We start from the raw sequence: 19347 nt of genomic DNA on the forward strand, positions 1-19347 counted from the left end.
CTGAAAGTAGAAAATGTGTTAATGGTAAGCATGTTGAGTATTAGGATTTTTCAGCCACAAAGAATAAAGACTGCTTGTCTTCTGAGGAGCAGACAGTAAAATGTCGAGAAGATTAGATAGGCCTAAGTAAAGAAAAGAAAATGAGCAAAAGATGAAGGACAGAGGAAATGAACTCAAAGATGGCTTTATTTAAAGACCACAGACCAGTCACAAGAAGAATGAGGTGGTTAAGTCTTATATATGAAATGTTCTGGCGCATTTTCTATTGAATAATGGTCTCAGTTATTGTTAAATTAGTTTTCATCCAACAAGCACATTCCCAAAATATTACACCATAAGTTTGACGAAAGCACGTCGGTCAAAAGATTTCACTCAGGCAAAACAATCTAATTTGGTGGACAAAATATAATCAAACAAAGTGGTGAACAAAATATATTCATGGGGAGAGAAACTGTTTTGATATGTGAAATGAAAAAGAAGCCTAGACTAATTATCGAATATTATTACCAAGTTATTTTTAGATAGACATTTTTTTTACAGAAAATGCTGACATGTGAAACCGTGAAGGAGAAGAGGTAGATTGTTGGAAAGAAGAAAGTAGAAGAAGAAATTAAAAAACAGTCAAGTGCATCTATATTATATGCTTTTTCACATTTCTAAAGGCCACACTTTAGTTTTTTTTTTAAATCCCAGTGTCATAGCAGTCTATCAGTCTACTAATGCAATGGTAATGGGGCCGGATGTCCTCCGTTTTCTCACACAAACACAACACACATGTCTTTTTACACGTACACATCTAAACAAGTCATATCAAATTTTCCACAAAAAGTGTGTACAAGTTTGACCAATGTAAAGTCTATGGCTATGGACCCAGCCCCCCACCCAATAAAAGCTTCTTGTATCGTTTAGCTCTCTGTATAATCTCTATCAGTCTCTTCTCAGTCAACGACCCAAATGTAGTGCAAGGCACCTACCTATCCCACCCTCCACATGGAAGGCCAAGCAGAACAGCAAAACTCTTAAAACAAAGTCAGTCAAATCTTAAATAAAAAATATCAACAGTGTATCAATTAAATAGTATTATCCTTCGTTTTGCTGCCATTTCTTCACTTCATATAACAGCAAAAAGGCTACAGTATTTACAAGCACAGTCTGTTGCGTCTCAGGGAGCGATTGTGAGGGACATAGAGCGAGAGGATGCCTCCTCGATGTCTTCAAGTACGATCTCATAACCTGTCCTGCAGCGTCCATGGATCAGCCAATCCCAGAGTGACTGAAGAGAACCCTCTTGCTCCATTAGTAGGGAGTGAAGCGGTTGTACCCTCCTCTGTACAAACTGGCCTGAAACGTGAGCAGAGAAGAGGAGCAGGCCGTGTTTAAACAGTGGTAAACGCTGTAGCTTTCCATTGCTTAACACGGACACGGGACAAAATGTTTATTAATTAAATGTAATGCATGTAGATGGTACCCACCATGGTTCCAACTCCATACGTTGTGGTGGGGCCGACTGCGTGGTGATAGGGGTCCGCAGCTGTGGTATAGACCCGTCCATATCTGGGGAACCAAAGTACGTTGACATGTTGCCAACCCCTAGTCACCTCAATATAGGGCTTACCTACACTGTATCACTGTATCGGTTTCACACTATCATTCATAGTTAGGAATGGAACTGGTTACATCTATTCATTGTTTATGTTCTGTATATATGGATTGTTTGGTATTGTGTATGTATTGACCAAGTCCAGTATGAATGGTGTCTGTCCTCACCCATCACTGTAGGTTGCTGTGGCAGCAGCTGCTGATTGGGCCATTCTGTAAGCTGCTGGATAGCCCCCCTAATAAGAGAGACCAAACATAAACCTTCAACAGAACGAGACAAAGTGACATTGATCGATTTGAACCCCCAATTTCATATCAATGAGTATAGGAAAGGTGTGTTCACTTACGTAGACTTCTGGTCCATACAATCCCTCCTGGTATACAACTCTAATAAAAGAAAACACATATTTATCAGAAAAGTGGTATTGATGGTGTTATCTGCCAGTAAACATGAATGTTGAAATAGTGGAAAAAGTAGCTAGTAAGTAGTCTCACCCAGGGTAGCCAGGGACGGCAGTGGGCGTCGCCGCAGCAGCAGAGCGAATCGTATTGTAGACGGCCCTGCCACGCCCCCGCAAAGGTGAACCCCGATAGGCTAAGGCAGGGGCTGCTAAAGGGTAGGGGAAACTGGCAACTAAACCAACAGGGACAGAAAGCAGGAGTAAGGTGTACATACTACATACAGTAATTGTATCATTACTGTATATTTTAAACTGATACAAGGACCCTCTCTCACCAGTGTAGAGCTCAGGGGCATACATGGCCCCCATCACTTGGTTGATCTTCCATCCAGCAGCTACAGAAGAAAATAAAACGTGATGTGAAGTTTGATCTAGCAACCAGAACCTCAAGCTGATAAGCCATCCAGGATCATGTAAAGTTAACAAAAGGTGCCTTTACCTGAAACCTCTTCATTAACCACGGGGGTCTGGGGCTTCTTAGTGACCACTCTGGCAGTGGCGTTGTTGACCTGTGGAAACACAGGGACCAAATGTAGTGTGATAGGGGGAAAAGGAAATCAGGGAAAGGGCAGCCGTATGTTCTGTCTTTACCTCAATCTTCCTTCCTTCCACTATCGTCCCGTTCAGTTTCTCCCGGGCCCGGTCAGCCTCCATTGCACTCTCAAACGTGACAAAGCCGAAGCCCTGCCAATGACAAATGACTTCAGGTTTGAGAAGGACAAAATGCCCTTCTCAAACCTGAAGTCATTTGTCATTGGCAGGGCTTCGGCCTTTATGTATGTGTTATAACTCACCTTAGACCCCCTTTCATTGAAGATGATTTCGACATCCAGAATCTTGCCAAATTGCTAAATGAAAAAATAATTCACACTCTAAATGATTGAATTCGTGAACACACAGAAACACAACATAAACAGCGCGGTTAGTTTTAGAGTGTGTTTGGCTACCAATCAATCCAATCCAATCAATCAATGCTTGCGGTCTGGAGGAATGTGTGACTCACCCCGAACATCTGTCTCAGGTCGGGGTCTCGGAAGCGGAAGGGGATGTTGGAGACATGGAGGCGTTTGGGCTGGGCCTTACTGGAGCCTTCATCATCACTGCCGCTCCCCGCCCCGCCCCCTGAGGACAGGGCCACGCTCAGGGCCTGGGAGTCCGAGGACACGGGGACCAGGGCATCCTCCTAGTGAAGTGAACAGTGTGTTGGTATGTGAATGTGTGTGTGTGTGTGTGTGTGTGTGTGTGTGTGTGTGTGTGTGTGTGTGTGTGTGTGTGTGTGTGTGTGTGTGTGTGTGTGTGTGTGTGTGTGTGTGTGTGAGGGAGAGACAGAGAGATTGAGAGAGAGAGGGAAAGGTACAAGAGGAGTGAGGAATAGATGGAAGGATTAAGAAAGAGTTAAAAAAAGGTTCCAAAAAAAATAAAATCTTATGCTATTGATAAGCTTGGTTCAGGCAACAAATCACCTGTCCACTATCAGATTAGGAAACGCCACTAGTTTTTGTGTACAGTGTGGTACAGTTTATACAGTGTTGTGAGCAAATCATTGCATAAGACAAACTCATTCATCATCTCCTAAGAGCCAAGTGATCAAGACCAAAGTTGAACACGCATTCAGCACCCAGTGAGCCATCCCAGGCAGATATGAGGAGGCGTGATCTCTGTTAAAGTCAGGCATCTATTAACACATGCCTGTTAGAGAGGGAAAATACATCTACAGGGTAGTGTTACCCTACCCTATATATTAATATATAGGGTAGGGTTACCCCAAATATCCTAATACTGAAACTGTTAACTCAAATATCATTGTTACCTGTGTGTCCTGTGCTTATTGTATAATTTAGACAATTTAGTGTGAATTTTACTTGGGTTGGCATGTTTTACAAAGGTTTGATGGATGTATATTCTAGAGATCACTAATTAACAGTAATAAAAATCCTCCATGCAAAACAGTTCAGAAATAAAGGAGTGTGCCAATCGAAACATCCACCATCTCACAATGCACCACGATGCTGCTGCTGTTGTGTGTGTATGTGTGTGTGTGTGTGTTTTTGTGTGTGTATGTCTGTGTATGTGTATGTGTATGTGTGTGTGTGTGTGTGTGTGTGTGTTTGTGTGTGTGGTTTTGTGTGTGTATTTGTATGCATGTTTGTGTATTTTTGGTTTGCGTATGGGTCAATGGGAAACCTGCCTCCAAAAATGCTGCAAAAATGTCCAAATGAAAAGGCAAAGAACGAGATACGTTTTAGTCATCTGTTAGGTACAGAAGAAAGGTACTGAAGTTACAGAAAAAAGCAAAAAGATGGTGAATTGTTTTTTAAATTGAAATAATAAATCAAAATGACAATCCCGTGTGCAGAGGAGAAATGGCAGTATTAGCGTACTAGTAGAAAAGGCAGATAGACTCGTGGTCAGAGTGCGAAAGGTCCTCAGTGCAGCCGGGAACAAAACAGATTAAAGAGGAGAAAATATCAACAAGACAAGGAAGTTGTGCAAAAGCTGTGTAAAGGAAGGGGTGAGAGAAGGAATGCCTCAGAGGGAGAGGGAGGAATTAACGTTCTGCAGGAATCACGGTGCTACATGTGCTGCCAAGGGTTAAAGGTCAGGGTTCAAGGGGCATCATTAATAAATGGTAAGGGAAGGGGGGGAACATGAGGGCTGACAGGAAGACACATTCTCACACACAGGGAAGCTTGAGCCAACCATATTCACTGTGGCTACAGTCCGAGCCATGGCTCATGAGAGTAGAAAGCATGAACCACGCACCCTCACATACAACACACACATAAACAAGCTCTGGAGGAGGGCTGGGATGGGGGGGGGGGTGATAGGGTGGACAGAGAGAGAAGGTTGGGTTGGGGGTTGGGTGGTGTCAAGTCACGATGCAGAACTGCATTCTGGACCTGGGTGATATTTCTGAGGGACAGGGGGGCGTCATCTGGTCAGCCTCCCCCTTTTGACCCCCCATCATGGCGACGTCTCAACTTTCCCGTCCAAAATCAGGACGGACCTTGTATGTCAGGGGCTCTAGTAATAGAACGTATAAACGGTGCCACAAAACACCAGTTATGAGAGAAGAAGAGAGAGGTGGTTCAACCGGGACAGACTGCTCCCCAGCCTCGTCCGAGCAAGCATCATGAATAGTGCATCAGAAAACTGTCAAACTGGTGAAGATATTCATCTCTATTCAATAGCACTCCTAATACACGCTATTCAGTGAGTTTATAGTGGAGAATTAATGTTGTTGTTTTTGAAGAACTCCTAAAGTATGCAGTATTTTGGATTTGTAGGATGCAATAAGTGCAAATGACTAAATTTCCACTCTCCAAAATGTTGACCTAGACACTCATTTTGAATCAGGTATCACCAAGGGAGGAAAAGGGGTCATTTCTTTCAAATAACAAATCCCAGTGCAGCTGTCCTATCCTACGCAGTGTCAGCAGGATCCCTTACATGGGAATGAGGGGAAGATGAGGCCCTAAATATAGACGGACAGACCTGGCCAGCCACGGCCAGGCTCATCCTTTAATACACATCTCCTATCATTTGAGTTCCTTTGAATCGTCTTAAAGCTGTGATAATGGGAGAACACGTTGCGACATGTTGGCCATACCACATTGCTTGGTCCCAGGTCCGCGCCCTCGTGCTGCGGGCCCTGATACACTCGGAGCTGGGCGTGCTCTTGGTACTCGCCGCCAGCATGGGCGGGGCTAAAGTCTAGAGGCGGGAGTCTGCCTGCCACATTGGGCGGACACTGGCCTGGAGGTGGGTATGAGGGAGGCGGGGCATAGACCTGGGAGAGGGAGGGGTCGGCGTTGCCTGGGCCACCCTCCTGGCCGGACCCCTGTGGAATAGAGAGAGAGACAGATGGTTAGCTGTGGTTCCTCAAAGGGCAGGTGAGAAACACCGTAAAGACAGTTATGAATGGACAAACAAACAAACAGTAGCCCATTGTGAAAAGAGAAGCATAGTTCATTCATGGCTTCACTCAGACTTCAGTAGAGGTCTATAACAAATCTGTCGATTTAGCCAATATAGGTCCAGCAAATGCAGGAAAAAAAAATCATTTGGTTTATATATTCAATAGAGCAACACATCTCCAAATTATGAAAGTAAAATTAAGTAAAAAGTAGTGTTTCTTTTTTTTGGAAACTACTGTTCCTAGTAAAAAACAAAAATCGAACGATTTTGAAACAGATGAAATTAACAGATAAATACTTGGGAACAACTAAACCGGCATCAAGAAACACAACATTAAAGGAAAGCGTAGTTGTGTTTAAATAATTACAGAGGTGATAGCTAACTAAATGTCTTGCCCTTTCACTGCATGATGTGTTTTCAGTTGCGTGTTCCAACAGCTGCAACAAAGTGTTTAGACGCCAGATAACCGCCCACTAACCCTTGCGAGCCACTCATTGACCAATCATATCGCAGAGAGAGACATTAAGATCATGCCAGCTGTGGTCACTTGTGTCTGTCAATCACCTTGTTCCCCTAGCCCCCGATCTTTACAGTACACAAACAAACACACACACACACACACACACACACACACACACACACACACACACACACACACACATACACACACACACACACACGTGTCGTTTATCACAGATGACATTGTAGTTTTACGTTTTACCTTTAAGATATGTATTTGCGTGTTGTTATATATTCAATCTGTCAAAATCACAAATAGAACCTATATAGAATGTGACCTTATTGCATTCATATATTGCTGGCTAATTGGTCCGTATCTTTATATTGATGTTGATCTAATATTGACAGTGCTGTAGCTGGCTGTCTGGGGTATTACAACAACATAGCTGCTGACATGAGACATGTTTTCCTTGTCTTAAGTTGGTCATACATCAGACTATGATGTACATTCACAGTTATTAAACAACCATAGATGTCTTGAACTGGTTTGAGTCATATAGTGCAACATCAACATTTGCTCCTTCTTATAACTACAACTTAGAACAAACTGTTGCCTTAGATGTAATGGGTAAAATGGAAGGTAGAAGAAATCGTTCCTCATAACTTGAATATTGAAAGGGTCTGTATATCTAAGTGGTCATTTAATGCCTACATTTAAGAAAGATGCTATACTTTCGACAATGGTTGTAATTAGCTTCAGCATCAACTGTAATATGAAGGATATTTTCTTCTTACACATTCCCCCTTCAAATGTATGTTTTCAGCAGATAGCTTCCTGTATCTAGAGGAATGGTTGAGCAGGGGAATGTCTTAGTCTCTCTCAGTGGCCTTTTCTGGATTAACACTCTCATAAATTCCACAGAGTCTGAATATAGCCCCTTGACGGCCTTGGCGGTAACTTTAGCAGCACATAGTGTGCCTAGGAAATGAATCCCAACTCATCAACACAGAGGGTGTGTGCATTTAGTTGATACAACATCTGGCTTCTCTGATATTTGACGTGTTTAAACCATTGGCTCAGAAATAAGTGAATGATTACGGGAGGATGATCAGCCATATCTAATGAAACAAATGAAGAAACCCCTTTCATCTTATTTTTTAAAATTTCCCACAAAAGACACCGCAGACTTTTAAACACAGAACAGAAAACGCTTTCACTGCGTGTCCCCTTTATTACTGGTACTATGTTTTTTTTATTTTGTAAATGTGCCTCTCCATTTGTTCCTTTCTGCTCCTCCTTTGCCTCTCTGCTTCTCCTCCTCCACTACAGCTGTCAGCTTCTAGTCAGAGGTCAACGACTCTCTGCCAGGTGCATGCTGGGACAGCTGTCAGAGGATTTACTTACACACAACACAGATGTGAAGCGGTAGCCAGCTTGAAATAAACCATCTATAACTACAACATAACATACTACCAAATAACTACCAGCTGAATGGACATGGTAATGTGTATACGTTTTGATTCTAAAAGGATTAAAACAACAAAACTTGAAAAGGTATTATATCTGTTGGTATAACCTAACTCCTCTTGAAGGCCACCTCTATGATAAGTGGCCTCGGCTAGAGCCAACAAGATTGGTGATAAAATACTCTCCCTGAGATTATCTTGCCTGGTGAGAAGGGCTAAAAATACAGGCTGTGTGACACAGATATACATGGTTAAATGAGTCCAGACACATGAAGGTTTGGGATGTGGCATGTCTTACGCACATGTATATGCAAACACAAGTGCACACACACACATAAACATAAACACACAAGACAAAACACATATGCATCTTACACACTGTCAAAACACACAAAACAATACTGATAATAATAATGCAAGTGACGTGGATCTTAATTTATCCATCTAATATATCCTACAGTGAAATACACTTTGTTATGTGTTTCCTCTAACTTATGAGCAGCTGCCAACAGCTCTTTGGGCTTGTTATTAGTCTAACTCTTGCCTGTGTAAGACTTCATTACCGCCATTTCAATGTTGACTCTTTGCAAACATTTACTCCTCAAGTTTCACACCTTCATGTGGTTACTCAGAGTGGGTTAATCACAAAAGTCACTTGAATGAATGAAGGAAATGACCACGCAGCATGTGCTGTGAGCCAGGGATGTCTTAAAACACACCCAAACAGGTAAGGTTGGCCAATAAACCCTGGGTATTCAAATGCATCATAATTAAATGAAACCAATAAGAGGATATTTAAACATGATGCATATGCAAATGAAGAGGGAGACATTACCTGCACTAGGCCGGGGTAGCACGAGGCTGACTGTGGGTAGACAGGCAGTCCATAAGGCGATAGAATCACAGTAGGTGAGGAAAGCATAGCCCTACACACCGCCGCAGTGACCGAGAACGGAGGGGGGAGATTGGATTGGAAGAGGGAAATGAAGATGGAAACAAAGCAGTGCAATGCAGGAGTCCAACCACACAAAAAATAATAAAGTAAAACAAAACAATAAATAAATAGGAAAGTTATCCAAAAGAGAGCGGGAAGAGAAGCTGAAAGTGAACTGATCCTGCCCAGCAGAGAAAGACTATTGAAGAGCAGAAGGGAAACTGAGAGAACTTCTGAGGGTCTGTCAGTTGGCCAGCCTGATAGACAGAAACACATGGTCAGGGTCCCATTTCAGAAATATATAAATAGTCCCTCTGTCCTTCTATCTGGGTTTGACACATTACCGAACTCCATCACGCAAGTTAAGGCATTTTTATTTATACACAAATACGAAATTACATTATATTTCCAAAATAGATGTCTGATTGATTATTCATTATAATGTGTAACTTTCTATGTATCTGCATAAGGCTTCTTTGTTCTCATGTAGTTATGTTGTTTGCACAATTCAATAGGACCACAAGTTACTCTGAATAATAAGTAACAGTGGTGTAAATCCTCTCATCTAAAATGAATAAGCATTGGTTAACAGGGAAGGGAAAATCTAATTTAAACTAGAAAATAATTTGGATAAATAAAAAAGAGGTTCGCCGATTTCATCATTAGCCAGTAGATGGCAGCTTACAGATAGATGGCAGTAGATGATTCACTGCATCCGTTTAAGACCTAGGTGATGGGATATGTAGTTCCCCTGGATTGAATAAAGGCACTGGCAACGTCTATGGACTTCCTCTTTACTTAGCGGGCCTGGGGATCACAGGTACGGTGGACTCTTGCGAAGTTTATTCATTAATATAGAAATTGTTGCTAAACAGATTTGCCACTCCAGTAGACCTTATTGTAGTTGCTTCGTTTTGTAATGCAGTACACGTTACGATCGGGACTTCACTGCTTTTAGTTAGACATGACTTGCATTGCTAACACGAGGTCTGAACAACGTGGCTAGCGATTGCGGCCTATGCTATGCTAACCTAGCTTCGACCGCCGCTTACTTGTTAAATCTCTTAAAAACGGACTGGTCCATTTCATGGTTGCAGTTAACTAGCGAGCCCAATTTTGTTAACTTGAATTTTTCTTGTATTTTAGGCCAAAATAAGCAACCATGCCCACTGCCAGGAGCTGGGTTTGTCGCAAGACCTATGTCACCCCCCGTCGTCCCTTCGAGAAGTCACGTCTCGACCAGGAGCTGAAACTCATTGGTATAACGCCACGGGTTCCTTGCCGGATAATTATTCGACACCATCATTTTACATATACATATTTATGTATACGAATGTATGGGACAACTGCAGTTGAGACTAATGTACTGTGTTTTTAGGTGAGTATGGGCTCAGGAACAAGCGTGAGGTGTGGAGAGTTAAATTTACCCTGGCCAAGATCCGCAAGGCTGCCAGAGAGCTGCTCACCCTGGACGAGAAGGACCCCAAGCGTCTCTTTGAAGGTACGAGTCTTCTATCGTCGATCGATGCTAACCTGTCATTGGCCAGTGATTATAATATTCGATATTCAGATCTTCAGTGGTGTCAAGAATTCCTCGTGAATGAGGCCAAACTAGTATGGTCCATGTCAATAAAAGGGAGATACCGTTCTCCCTTTTTGATTTGGGCTTTATAGTTATACCCTTGGTCCAGTTTTCAACAAAAGGGTAATGTTTATCCCTTCGTTTCAGGTAATGCTCTGTTGAGACGTCTTGTCAGAATCGGTGTCCTCGACGAGGGTAAAATGAAGTTGGATTACATCCTCGGCCTGAAGGTTGAAGATTTCTTGGAGAGGAGGCTGCAGACCCAGGTCTTCAAGCTCGGGCTTGCCAAGAGCATCCACCATGCTCGTGTCCTGATCCGTCAGAGACATATCCGGTAATCTACCCCATGATTTAAAATGTCTGACTTGTTTTACCAGTCTGACTTCTGTACGGCCAAACACTTCACCAGTCTCATGAAAAAACTACTGCTTACTCTTTCATCAGAGGGCCACCAACATGTATTGCTCTCCGTTGAGATGAATTAAGCATATCACCAAGGTCACTTCGGTATCAAAGCCGTATACCTTGTCAGTAGAACTTGCCCAGAGCCAATCCCAGCCAAGCGAGAGGGCTCGGGTCGCTGCCATGTCACTGGCTGAGAGGTAATGTATGGAGGATTGCACCTCGGGCAAGCTTGATGCACAGCATGTGCACATCAACCACCAACTCTAGGTCCTCTGATCAGGCCAGTGATTATATTAGATATTCAGACTCTCTATGGTGTCAAGAATTCCTCGTGAATGAGGCCTGATCAAAACATTAAGGAAAATTTGACTAGGCTTCAAATGTAGTTGACACTTCAAGGCTACAGCTAAAGGTTTGACTTGTTCTGAATTAATTTATGACAAACCACCCCACAACTGGTTACATTGCATACATTTCTCTAAATAAAAAATGGCAGTTGCACGACAAACTATCAAGTCCTGACCACGTGGACCAGACTTGAGGCTAGAGTTTAAGCCACTTTACTTCCATATTGGAGAGTATTGATCTTAATTTCTCTTCCTTGCAGCGTACGTAAGCAGGTGGTGAACATCCCCTCGTTCGTGGTGCGCCTTGACAGCCAGAAGCACATCGATTTCTCCCTGAGGTCTCCCTACGGTGGCGGACGCCCTGGCCGCGTCAAGCGAAAGAACGCCAAGAAGGGACAGGGTGGATCCGGAGGTGCTGATGATGAGGAGGAAGACTAAAAAGGATGTTGTCCAGGCAGTGTTTGTTGATGCTGACTGATCAATGTTTCAATAAAGTTTCAATTCAGTATCTTTGGGTCTTTCATCTATCGTCAAATCATGAAAACGTTTAATGGTGGTGGAAATTATGAGTTTTAAACAAATGGCAAATGTTCAAATTTTGCCTGATAAGCACCCATAATATACGTGGTGTATAGGAATATTATAAATATTCATTTCCTGGTTGAAACCAGGAGGAAAGTTCACCGCAAAATGGTACTCTTCGTAAGTCGTCTGAACGGCTATTCTGTCCCGGTCATCGGCTGGTCTCGTCCGTTGCACTCCCTGTATCACCGATGACGGGGGCGGTGTGTCCACATCCAGGAAGTAATCAGAGAGCAGTTGACAACATCACTGAATGGCACGGCTAGCTCAGAGTGCATGGTCACCTATTCTTTCCTGGTGACTTTATAAACGTAAGTACGCATTTCGTATTTATAAAGCGATAAGTGGGGTTGATGAATACGACTGGGGTTTAAATAGTCAACAATGCGGCTACAAAGACAGTCGAGTACGGAGCTACCTACTACCATCCAAAAGCTGGGCTCCCGTCTAGTATGGCAATATGCCTATAAATGTTGAAATTATGCCTAGATATCTGGTGAATAGTACATTTGGAGGTAGCTATCCAAAACGGACATGGGACCAATTTGTGTGACTATTTCTGAAAGCATACTAAACTGAAAATGGAGTACGCAACAGTGTGTTCTGGCAATACATCACATGCAACAATCCCATGTCGACGCTGATCCCGTTTTTTTTTCGCAGCAGAACGATGTCTCCTGATGAGCTGGTGTACCTAGGGGTACTAGCTGCCTCGATCCCCGTCGGCTTCCTCTTTCGTTATCTTAGTGAGTGTCTCCGTACGAAACCTTGTCCAAACTCTAATTTTACAGAGCTATTAAAAATAGCTATTGATATCTGTTATATTAAATCAGTATGCACCTCATTATGAATAAGATAGTCCACTTACACATTGCGAAATAGCCTATGATGGTGTTTGGTCTACCTTCTTGTTGTGAAAGAAACAGGCGACGTGAAGAATGTCAAGATGGCACTAGCTGCATGTTTTGCTACTGCATAAGTAATGTTATCTCTCGTACAGCAGGTGTAGACAATATACATATTGAATGCTTCAACATTTTACTGTAGATAAAATAATGTCAGGGCTACTTCAATCGCATGATGAATCAGACTTGCTTTGTGGTATTGCGTGCATTTCTGACCCGATATGCTCATTCTGGTTTTGCCTGCATCCTTCCCCTCCAGGTCCTCCCGTGAAGCAAGGTGCAGGCTTGCTGTTGGGACTGTCCCTCACCATAGCAAGCTGTCAGATCCACGCCCTCCACTCTCTGGTGACAGTGATTGGAACATGGATAATTATCAAGAGTACCTGGCGGTGAGCACCTTATCCCGCAGTGTTTCAAGCATGTGTTGAACCATGCCATTGTTTTGGATGGTAAGAGTAGTAGTGATGGCTGAGAGAAGCCCCTCACTCCATGCTGTGGTTTCTCCATCGAGCAGGAGCGCCCCAGCCCTGTGCCTCGGGTGGACGTTTCTCTACCTCCTATTTTTCCGAATGGTCACATGGTTTGGTCTGCCGGCGCCAACGCCATTCGCCAACGCCATCCAGCTTCTGCTCACCCTCAAGGTACCACAGAACACCACCAAGTCACCCTCATTCCAGCGGTATATCTCTATGTAGAACAGTTCTCATCTGTTTGTCAGGTCAAACATATATCTGATAACAGCCCCTCATCTCATACTGACATGCAAACAAGTTCAAGTTTGTAAACAAGTGGACGTGGTTAGAAAATGCAAAAAGCAATGAAAACCTTTCCTTATTTTTATAACCTCAACATATTTGTACATTTTCAATGGCAATCATTAGTGATTTACTTAATGTTATCAATCAAATCCTATCCTGAAACTGATATATTCTACAAGTAGAATTACACAGCTTGCCCACTGCATCCGTCCGTCAAAGGACGACGGAAGGCGTGTCTGACTGATGGGGGAGTGGTATTTGCCGACAGAGCCACGATCTGATTGGCTGACGGATCCGTTGCAGCCTGAAAAGTAAAAATTTTCTCAACTTCTGAACGCAAGAGACGGAGCCGACTGAACGGACGGACCCACAATGCATTTCGGGATTGCCCCATGCAAAGTCAATGAGATCCGTCAATGGACGGATGCAGTGGGCAAAGGGGTTTAGCTTGCTATGCCATATGTCTCTGTCCACAAAAATTCTAAAATCGACACTCCCAAAACCCCTCCCACTCATACAACCCCACCCCTCCAGCAGAGCTACGCTCATTCACATTTCACAGTTTCAGAGCCGGTCAGAGTGGACAGACCATGTTAATGATTATTATGAATTCTGAATATTTCCCTCCGACCAACTGGTAAGGGCAGGCCTCAATCTTGCATATTATGATTGGAAAACATCAACGCAATGGATTTTGCCGCTGATGTTATAAAAGGGATTCATTCAGATTTTAGTTGATTGATTGCATCTTGTGTATTGACAGCAGAAACATTCCGTTGATCAAATGTTGATGCGGCTTTGCGGAGAGATAAACTAAAGGTCTTATGTCCTTTAAACAAGATGGTGAGTCTAGCCAATGAGGTGCAAAGTTACCACCTGGAGAAGAAGAAGGAAGTGAGCTCGTTCTCCAAATCCCCCGTCATTGGTGGGCTGTCTGCAGAACCCTCCCTCTATGACATTCTCTCCTATAGTTACTGCTATGTGGGCATCATGACAGGTATGTCAATCAAGTTGAATGAAGGATTTACGCTTTTGTTGTCTTCCCCATTTTATACAGAGGCATGATTTTTGTGTGTGAAAATTGTGTTTTATGTGCTGTGGTTTGGTGTGATTTTTACTTTTCCATCCTGTTTTAACTCTTGTTCTCTCTTTGTCTCACTCTCTTTGCCTCATGTTCAATATTGTGTGAGTCCATATTCGTTTTTCACTAATAAGTTTGCCTGGATACTTAGTAACTCTTGCACTTGTCTTCCTGCCTCTTTCTTATGCCACCACCCCGAATTTGCTCTCTTGCAAATCCACTGTGTTCCTTCACTGTGCTGGCGGTATTTGTATTATCCCTGTGTATAATCCTGCTCATTCGTTCCTTCTGTCAACGCTGTCCTCCACTCCCTGTACCTCATCCCTCCATGTTGTCCTCAAAGGGCCCTTCTTCCGCTTCCAAACCTACGTGGACTGGCTGGGGCAGCCCAGCCCCCTCACCCTGCCCGCCGTGGCCCCCTGCTTACAGAGGCTGAAGCTCGTCCCTGTCTATGGAGCCCTGTTCCTGGCTGTCAACTCTGTCTTCCCCCTGGGCTACGTCCGCACAGATGACTTCCTCAACCACAACTTCTTGTTCAGGTATAGGGGACACAGAATGTCACCTCAAGGTGCTCTGCTTGGTTATAGCCTATTTACTGTTAACTGGCCTTTCAGCAGGCGCTTTTATCCAAAGCAAAATACATTCAGGGGCATGTCACTTAGGAACAGGTGGTGTTAGTTAGACAACTCGCTCAAAGATGCCAATAGGTTTGTTTGCAGACATTGATGATCAAACCCAGTACAGTTAGATGTAGTACTCCCTTGCCGCCACACTACCCGACCTCCTATCAAATGTCTGTGTGTGTTGAGGTAGAAAAGATTCCAAATACGTCCTAGCACCACGTCATCTGTCACTAGTCAGAGATGAACGATTGGTGTTTTCACTCTGTTTCCAGGTTGTTCTACATGACCGCGGTGTTCTTCGTGTTCCGCATGCGCTTCTACGCGGCGTGGTGCGCGGCGGAGGCGGGCTGCATCAGCGCCGGACTGGGCTGCTACCCCGAGGGGGCCATGTCCAAACCCGGAGGGGGGCCCACGGTCAGCTACAGCCCCGACCCTAACGCCCCGGCGGCTTACGACTTTAAGACCATCCAGAACATCGACTGCTACAACACAGACTTCTGCGTGAAGGTCCGCCACGGCATGCGCTACTGGAACATGACGGTGCAGTGGTGGCTGCACTACTACATCTACCCCAACTCCCCCTTCAAGGCCTACGTCCTCAGGTAGGCCCACCAGCTCCTCCATGGTGCCATCCCAAAGAGGATGGGTGTTTTACAAGTATTTAAGTTTATACTTTTTTTTTTTTCATATTATTCAATCTTTAAGAATGTTGTGAAAGTGGCATGTATTGCTTACTAAGTGGGGTTTGAGAAAATGTATTGCAGTCTAAGATCAAGAGAGACACATGGCCTCGCGTTGTGTCTTGACTGTAGCTTTGGGTGTAACACTCCCTGTTTGAATTAGCTGTATAGGTGCTTCTTATGTGCTTGAGCATTTCAGGTGACAAATCTTTTAAAAAACCTTCCATATTTACACAGTTCCTATTATTAGCCACAGATTGGCAAGAATATATACATTTAATCTTAAATTCAGAATACAGCCAACGTCTCATGTCTGACTAATGGACCCACAGTTTTAGCTGGAAGCTCCATTTTTTTTAAATGCGCCACAGAACCTAGCGTTGACTATAGGTGTCCGGGAAACTATACCGTAACTCGGGCGTGGACATTAAATACATTGCTGCTCAGAAGAAGCTTCACTATCCACAGCCCCACCCATTCTGCCGGCGATTTGAGTTTGCCCTGCAGAAGGGTCTGAAGAAGAGCAATACATTTCTTTCTAGTTTCGATACGTTTTTGAGGGAGCCAATCACCAAGCTGGCTTTTCCACCTGGCGCGCTATTGGCTGGTTTAACACAATGACGACAGGGAAGCAACGGCAAGCAGCCAATTGCGTACAGAGTAATTTAAACTAGTCCTATTGATCACGCCATTTGTGCTAAAGAAACTGACAGCAGCTTCTCCAGACCAAGCTCAATCTACGATTGAGCTTGGTCTGGCAATAGCCAGGCTAATGTTGATGATCATATAAGAGAAATTACCACGTCGTTCCTCATCTCACCATCTACTTTGCCCCCCCGCCTCCCGCTGCAGGGCTGGCTGGACCATGTTTATCAGCGCCTACTGGCACGGCCTCCACCCTGGCTACTACCTGTCCTTCCTCACCATACCGCTGTGCATCGCCGCCGAGTCGGCCATGGAGAGGTCGGTCCGCACCCGGCTGGGCCCCTGGGGCCAGAGCGCCTTCGACTGGGTGCACTGGTTCCTCAAGATGCGAGCCTACGACTACATGTGCATGGGCTTCGTGCTGCTGAAGGCCGGTGACACGGTCCACTACTGGACGTCCATCTACTTTATCATCCACGTCCTCGCCGTCGGCTGCATCGCGTTAGGTCGGCTGACGAGAGGAGGCAAGAGGGGGGAGAAGAGGGGAGAGAAAGAGGAGGGAAAGGTGGAGGAGATGGAAAGTAAACTCAAAGAGGGTATTCGAGCTAAGCAGGACTGAGCTTGAGTGGTGTGAGGTGACAGTGGATTGGTTATGCCAATACAGCTTAACATTGAATTTACATTGCAAACGACATGCTGTCTTGTTTACCAGTTCTTAAATGTTTGGCCGTTCCTGTGTTAGTATAATGTTCTCCCTCACAAGTAGCTCCAACCCATGATTACGTAACGACGCAACACTTCCAGGAAATAGTGTGTTAAACCATTTGAACATACTGTACATATATACTCTCCAGCAAGTATTACGCCACACCAGGCGAGCTACGTCTGGGATCGATTAATGCTATTTTTGTGACAATGAGATGTACACAGATTATACTCAGCACATGCATTGATGATCTGTTTTTGTGTGAGGATAATTTACTTCCAAGACATGAAAAGGTTTTTCTGTTTTTTGTTTGGACAAGGATCCAGAACCCTTGTTTTCGATTTGAAGCGATTATTCAAATTTGCAGTTGGTTAACATGAAATATAGTTCAAATAAAGAGAGTATAATGGATTCAGGGATCATGGGCAGACCAACAATGTGCTCCATAATTCACAAGTGGGAGACAAGTGAAGAGATAGTTCTTCTGTAATATACCCGGCTGGAGTGGGTTTTGTGGTTTTGTGTTTAGATATTGTGTTTTCAGAATATTACTATCACTTGTGATAAAAAAAAATACACTCAGATATTTTAGTTTTATATGTGCCAATGTTCACGGATGGTATTTGTGAAGGCAAATTGTATAATGCAGTTATGTACTATATATGTAACTACACCTATCAGTACAGGCAAAGTTGTGAACATAACTAAGCAGGCAGACTACTATAAATTCAAAATAGGTTTTGATGATAAATACAAATAAAAAACATTTAACTGTTTACTTTAATTTATAAATTGCCAGGGTACCTGTGCTAGAATCCCCCTATTGTGGATCAATCAAGTCTTCGGAGCATTCCTTCATGTGTTGCCTAAATGGTTTGATCCGTTCAGTTGTTTCACCGGTCATGTTTCAAAGGGTTGAGGCCTTGATCAGAATCGCGGTTGTTACTTCACTGCCATACTGTCTGGACTGCAATAAAGAACCACTTCAGGTTGGGACCAAACATGACATTCAAAGTCGCGGTAATCTATCCGAGAGTCTTGGAGTCAACAGCACAACTGACTGTGTGTTTGGATTTACAAACCAGTTGACTGCCATCTCAAAAGTTACTCACTATTTGTAAGAACTTGAATTTCAAATCAATCGAAATCAATCGTGTTTTGTAGGTAATCGCAGGGTCGCAGTAAATACATATATTTTTATTTTAGCTCATGTTTGAAACGTATTTATTAACTTCGGCCTAGTTTGCTCTGTTCGTTATTTACTTTGCCAACTGCAAAGATTGTAACACTTCCATTAAATGATTTCCTTACAAGCAAGACAACTGTCGCTTTTCCTGTTGCTTAATCATTCACACGTTCAGGGGAAGATGTTTATTAGGACAGGGGCACAAAAGGAATGCCGTTATCCGACTGTTATATTCCCAATCTAGATTAGTAAATAGATGGCGAGAAGGTTCTTGTTGAGAGTCACCTTTTAAAGGTTTTCCGGGACATGAGGTTGATTTCTTTGTCAAATCGTGTTTTGATGTGAATTCAGTCTTCTTGAGTAAATATCTACAAATTGAGGTAGTACAGTCCGCATGCGCTCGATGTTGTACTGTAATATAGCCTACATATCTTTGTGTTCACATGTACAACCATCAGGGCTGGAGAGAGACTTCCGACGCTGTGTTCAAGAGAGACAATTCCAGCCCCAATTTGTTTAAATCGAGATAGTTTGACCCGAGCAGTAAAGGTGTGCATGTATTTTTTTCAGGAAACCTTGGAAAGTTCAATGCTATGGAGAGAATATTAAGGATGATGATGACAGAATCAGGATAAACTTAATTAAGAAAAGCTGGTGTTCTGATTGGTCTTACTCTAGACATATAAGACCTAATCATTGAACAAATCTATCCACGGATTCTTGCATAAAATAACCTAATTTAATAGCACCCACACGTGTTGTTTACAATGGCAGGTGATTTGCATTAGCGTTCATCTTTTACTCAATCAGAGTACACACACACTGGCCATGGTTACCTGACAACACAAAGTGACAATGCATGCGACTAACGAATGAATTAATGAAAGGAACTTTTCGAGATGACAACAGCCCACAAATTAACTTGCTGCCAGAGACTGCATCAAATTAACCTGTATGAACAAGATGAGTATTTGTCAAAGACAAACCCAAATATATGTAAATTAACTCT

General features: G+C 43.4%; 3 protein-coding genes across 5 annotated transcripts; 2 read left to right on the forward strand and 1 right to left on the reverse strand.

The window, feature by feature from the left end:
• Positions 1-1231: 1231 nt before the first annotated feature.
• Positions 1232-8840, reverse strand: rbfox1l (RNA binding fox-1 homolog 1, like). The gene is made up of 12 exons (XM_079733114.1): positions 8740-8840; positions 5671-5901; positions 3064-3243; positions 2855-2908; positions 2652-2744; positions 2500-2569; positions 2336-2395; positions 2095-2233; positions 1947-1986; positions 1768-1835; positions 1473-1554; positions 1232-1341 (listed from the first exon to the last, which is right to left on the reverse strand). Exons 1-12 carry the CDS (start codon positions 8824-8826, stop codon positions 1297-1299), a joined length of 1149 nt encoding a protein of 382 aa, XP_079589240.1. The 5' UTR covers positions 8827-8840; the 3' UTR covers positions 1232-1296.
• A 774-nt stretch (positions 8841-9614) lies between these two features.
• Positions 9615-11680, forward strand: rps9 (ribosomal protein S9). 2 transcript variants are annotated; one of them, XM_079734076.1, is made up of 5 exons: positions 9615-9658; positions 9985-10097; positions 10217-10339; positions 10568-10754; positions 11433-11680. In XM_079734076.1, exons 2-5 carry the CDS (start codon positions 10001-10003, stop codon positions 11608-11610), a joined length of 585 nt encoding a protein of 194 aa, XP_079590202.1. In that variant the 5' UTR covers positions 9615-9658; positions 9985-10000; the 3' UTR covers positions 11611-11680. The 2 variants fall into 2 exon arrangements, with proteins under 2 accessions (XP_079590202.1, XP_079590203.1); XM_079734077.1 differs by lacking the exon at positions 11433-11680 and adding an exon at positions 10865-11390.
• A 299-nt stretch (positions 11681-11979) lies between these two features.
• Positions 11980-17563, forward strand: mboat7 (membrane bound O-acyltransferase domain containing 7). 2 transcript variants are annotated; one of them, XM_079746022.1, is made up of 8 exons: positions 11980-12065; positions 12418-12500; positions 12919-13048; positions 13174-13300; positions 14258-14414; positions 14842-15037; positions 15394-15723; positions 16654-17563. In XM_079746022.1, exons 2-8 carry the CDS (start codon positions 12425-12427, stop codon positions 17063-17065), a joined length of 1428 nt encoding a protein of 475 aa, XP_079602148.1. In that variant the 5' UTR covers positions 11980-12065; positions 12418-12424; the 3' UTR covers positions 17066-17563. The 2 variants fall into 2 exon arrangements, with proteins under 2 accessions (XP_079602148.1, XP_079602149.1); XM_079746023.1 differs by having other exon boundaries at positions 11983-12065; positions 12421-12500.
• The last annotated feature ends 1784 nt before the right edge of the window (positions 17564-19347 follow it).

The sequence above is a fragment of the Pollachius pollachius genome, assembly GCF_949987615.1.
Source record: "Pollachius pollachius genome assembly, chromosome: 1".
NCBI classification, from domain to species: Eukaryota; Metazoa; Chordata; class Actinopteri; order Gadiformes; family Gadidae; genus Pollachius; species Pollachius pollachius.

Coding starts and splice junctions, on each gene's coding strand:
- rps9 (XM_079734076.1), top strand. CDS start 10,001: ATGCCCACTGCCAGGAGCTGGGTTTGTCGCAAGACCTATGTCACCCCC. Junction 10,098..10,216: donor CCAGGAGCTGAAACTCATTG/GTATAACGCCAC, acceptor CTGTGTTTTTAG/GTGAGTATGGGCTCAGGAAC. Junction 10,755..11,432: donor ATCCGTCAGAGACATATCCG/GTAATCTACCCC, acceptor TCTTCCTTGCAG/CGTACGTAAGCAGGTGGTGA.
- rbfox1l (XM_079733114.1), bottom strand. CDS start 8,826: ATGCTTTCCTCACCTACTGTGATTCTATCGCCTTATGGACTGCCTGTC. Junction 5,902..8,739: donor GCTACCCCGGCCTAGTGCAG/GTAATGTCTCCC, acceptor TCTATTCCACAG/GGGTCCGGCCAGGAGGGTGG. Junction 1,987..2,094: donor GCCGTCCCTGGCTACCCTGG/GTGAGACTACTT, acceptor TTCTTTTATTAG/AGTTGTATACCAGGAGGGAT.
- mboat7 (XM_079746022.1), top strand. CDS start 12,425: ATGTCTCCTGATGAGCTGGTGTACCTAGGGGTACTAGCTGCCTCGATC. Junction 13,049..13,173: donor ATTATCAAGAGTACCTGGCG/GTGAGCACCTTA, acceptor TCCATCGAGCAG/GAGCGCCCCAGCCCTGTGCC. Junction 13,301..14,257: donor AGCTTCTGCTCACCCTCAAG/GTACCACAGAAC, acceptor CCTTTAAACAAG/ATGGTGAGTCTAGCCAATGA.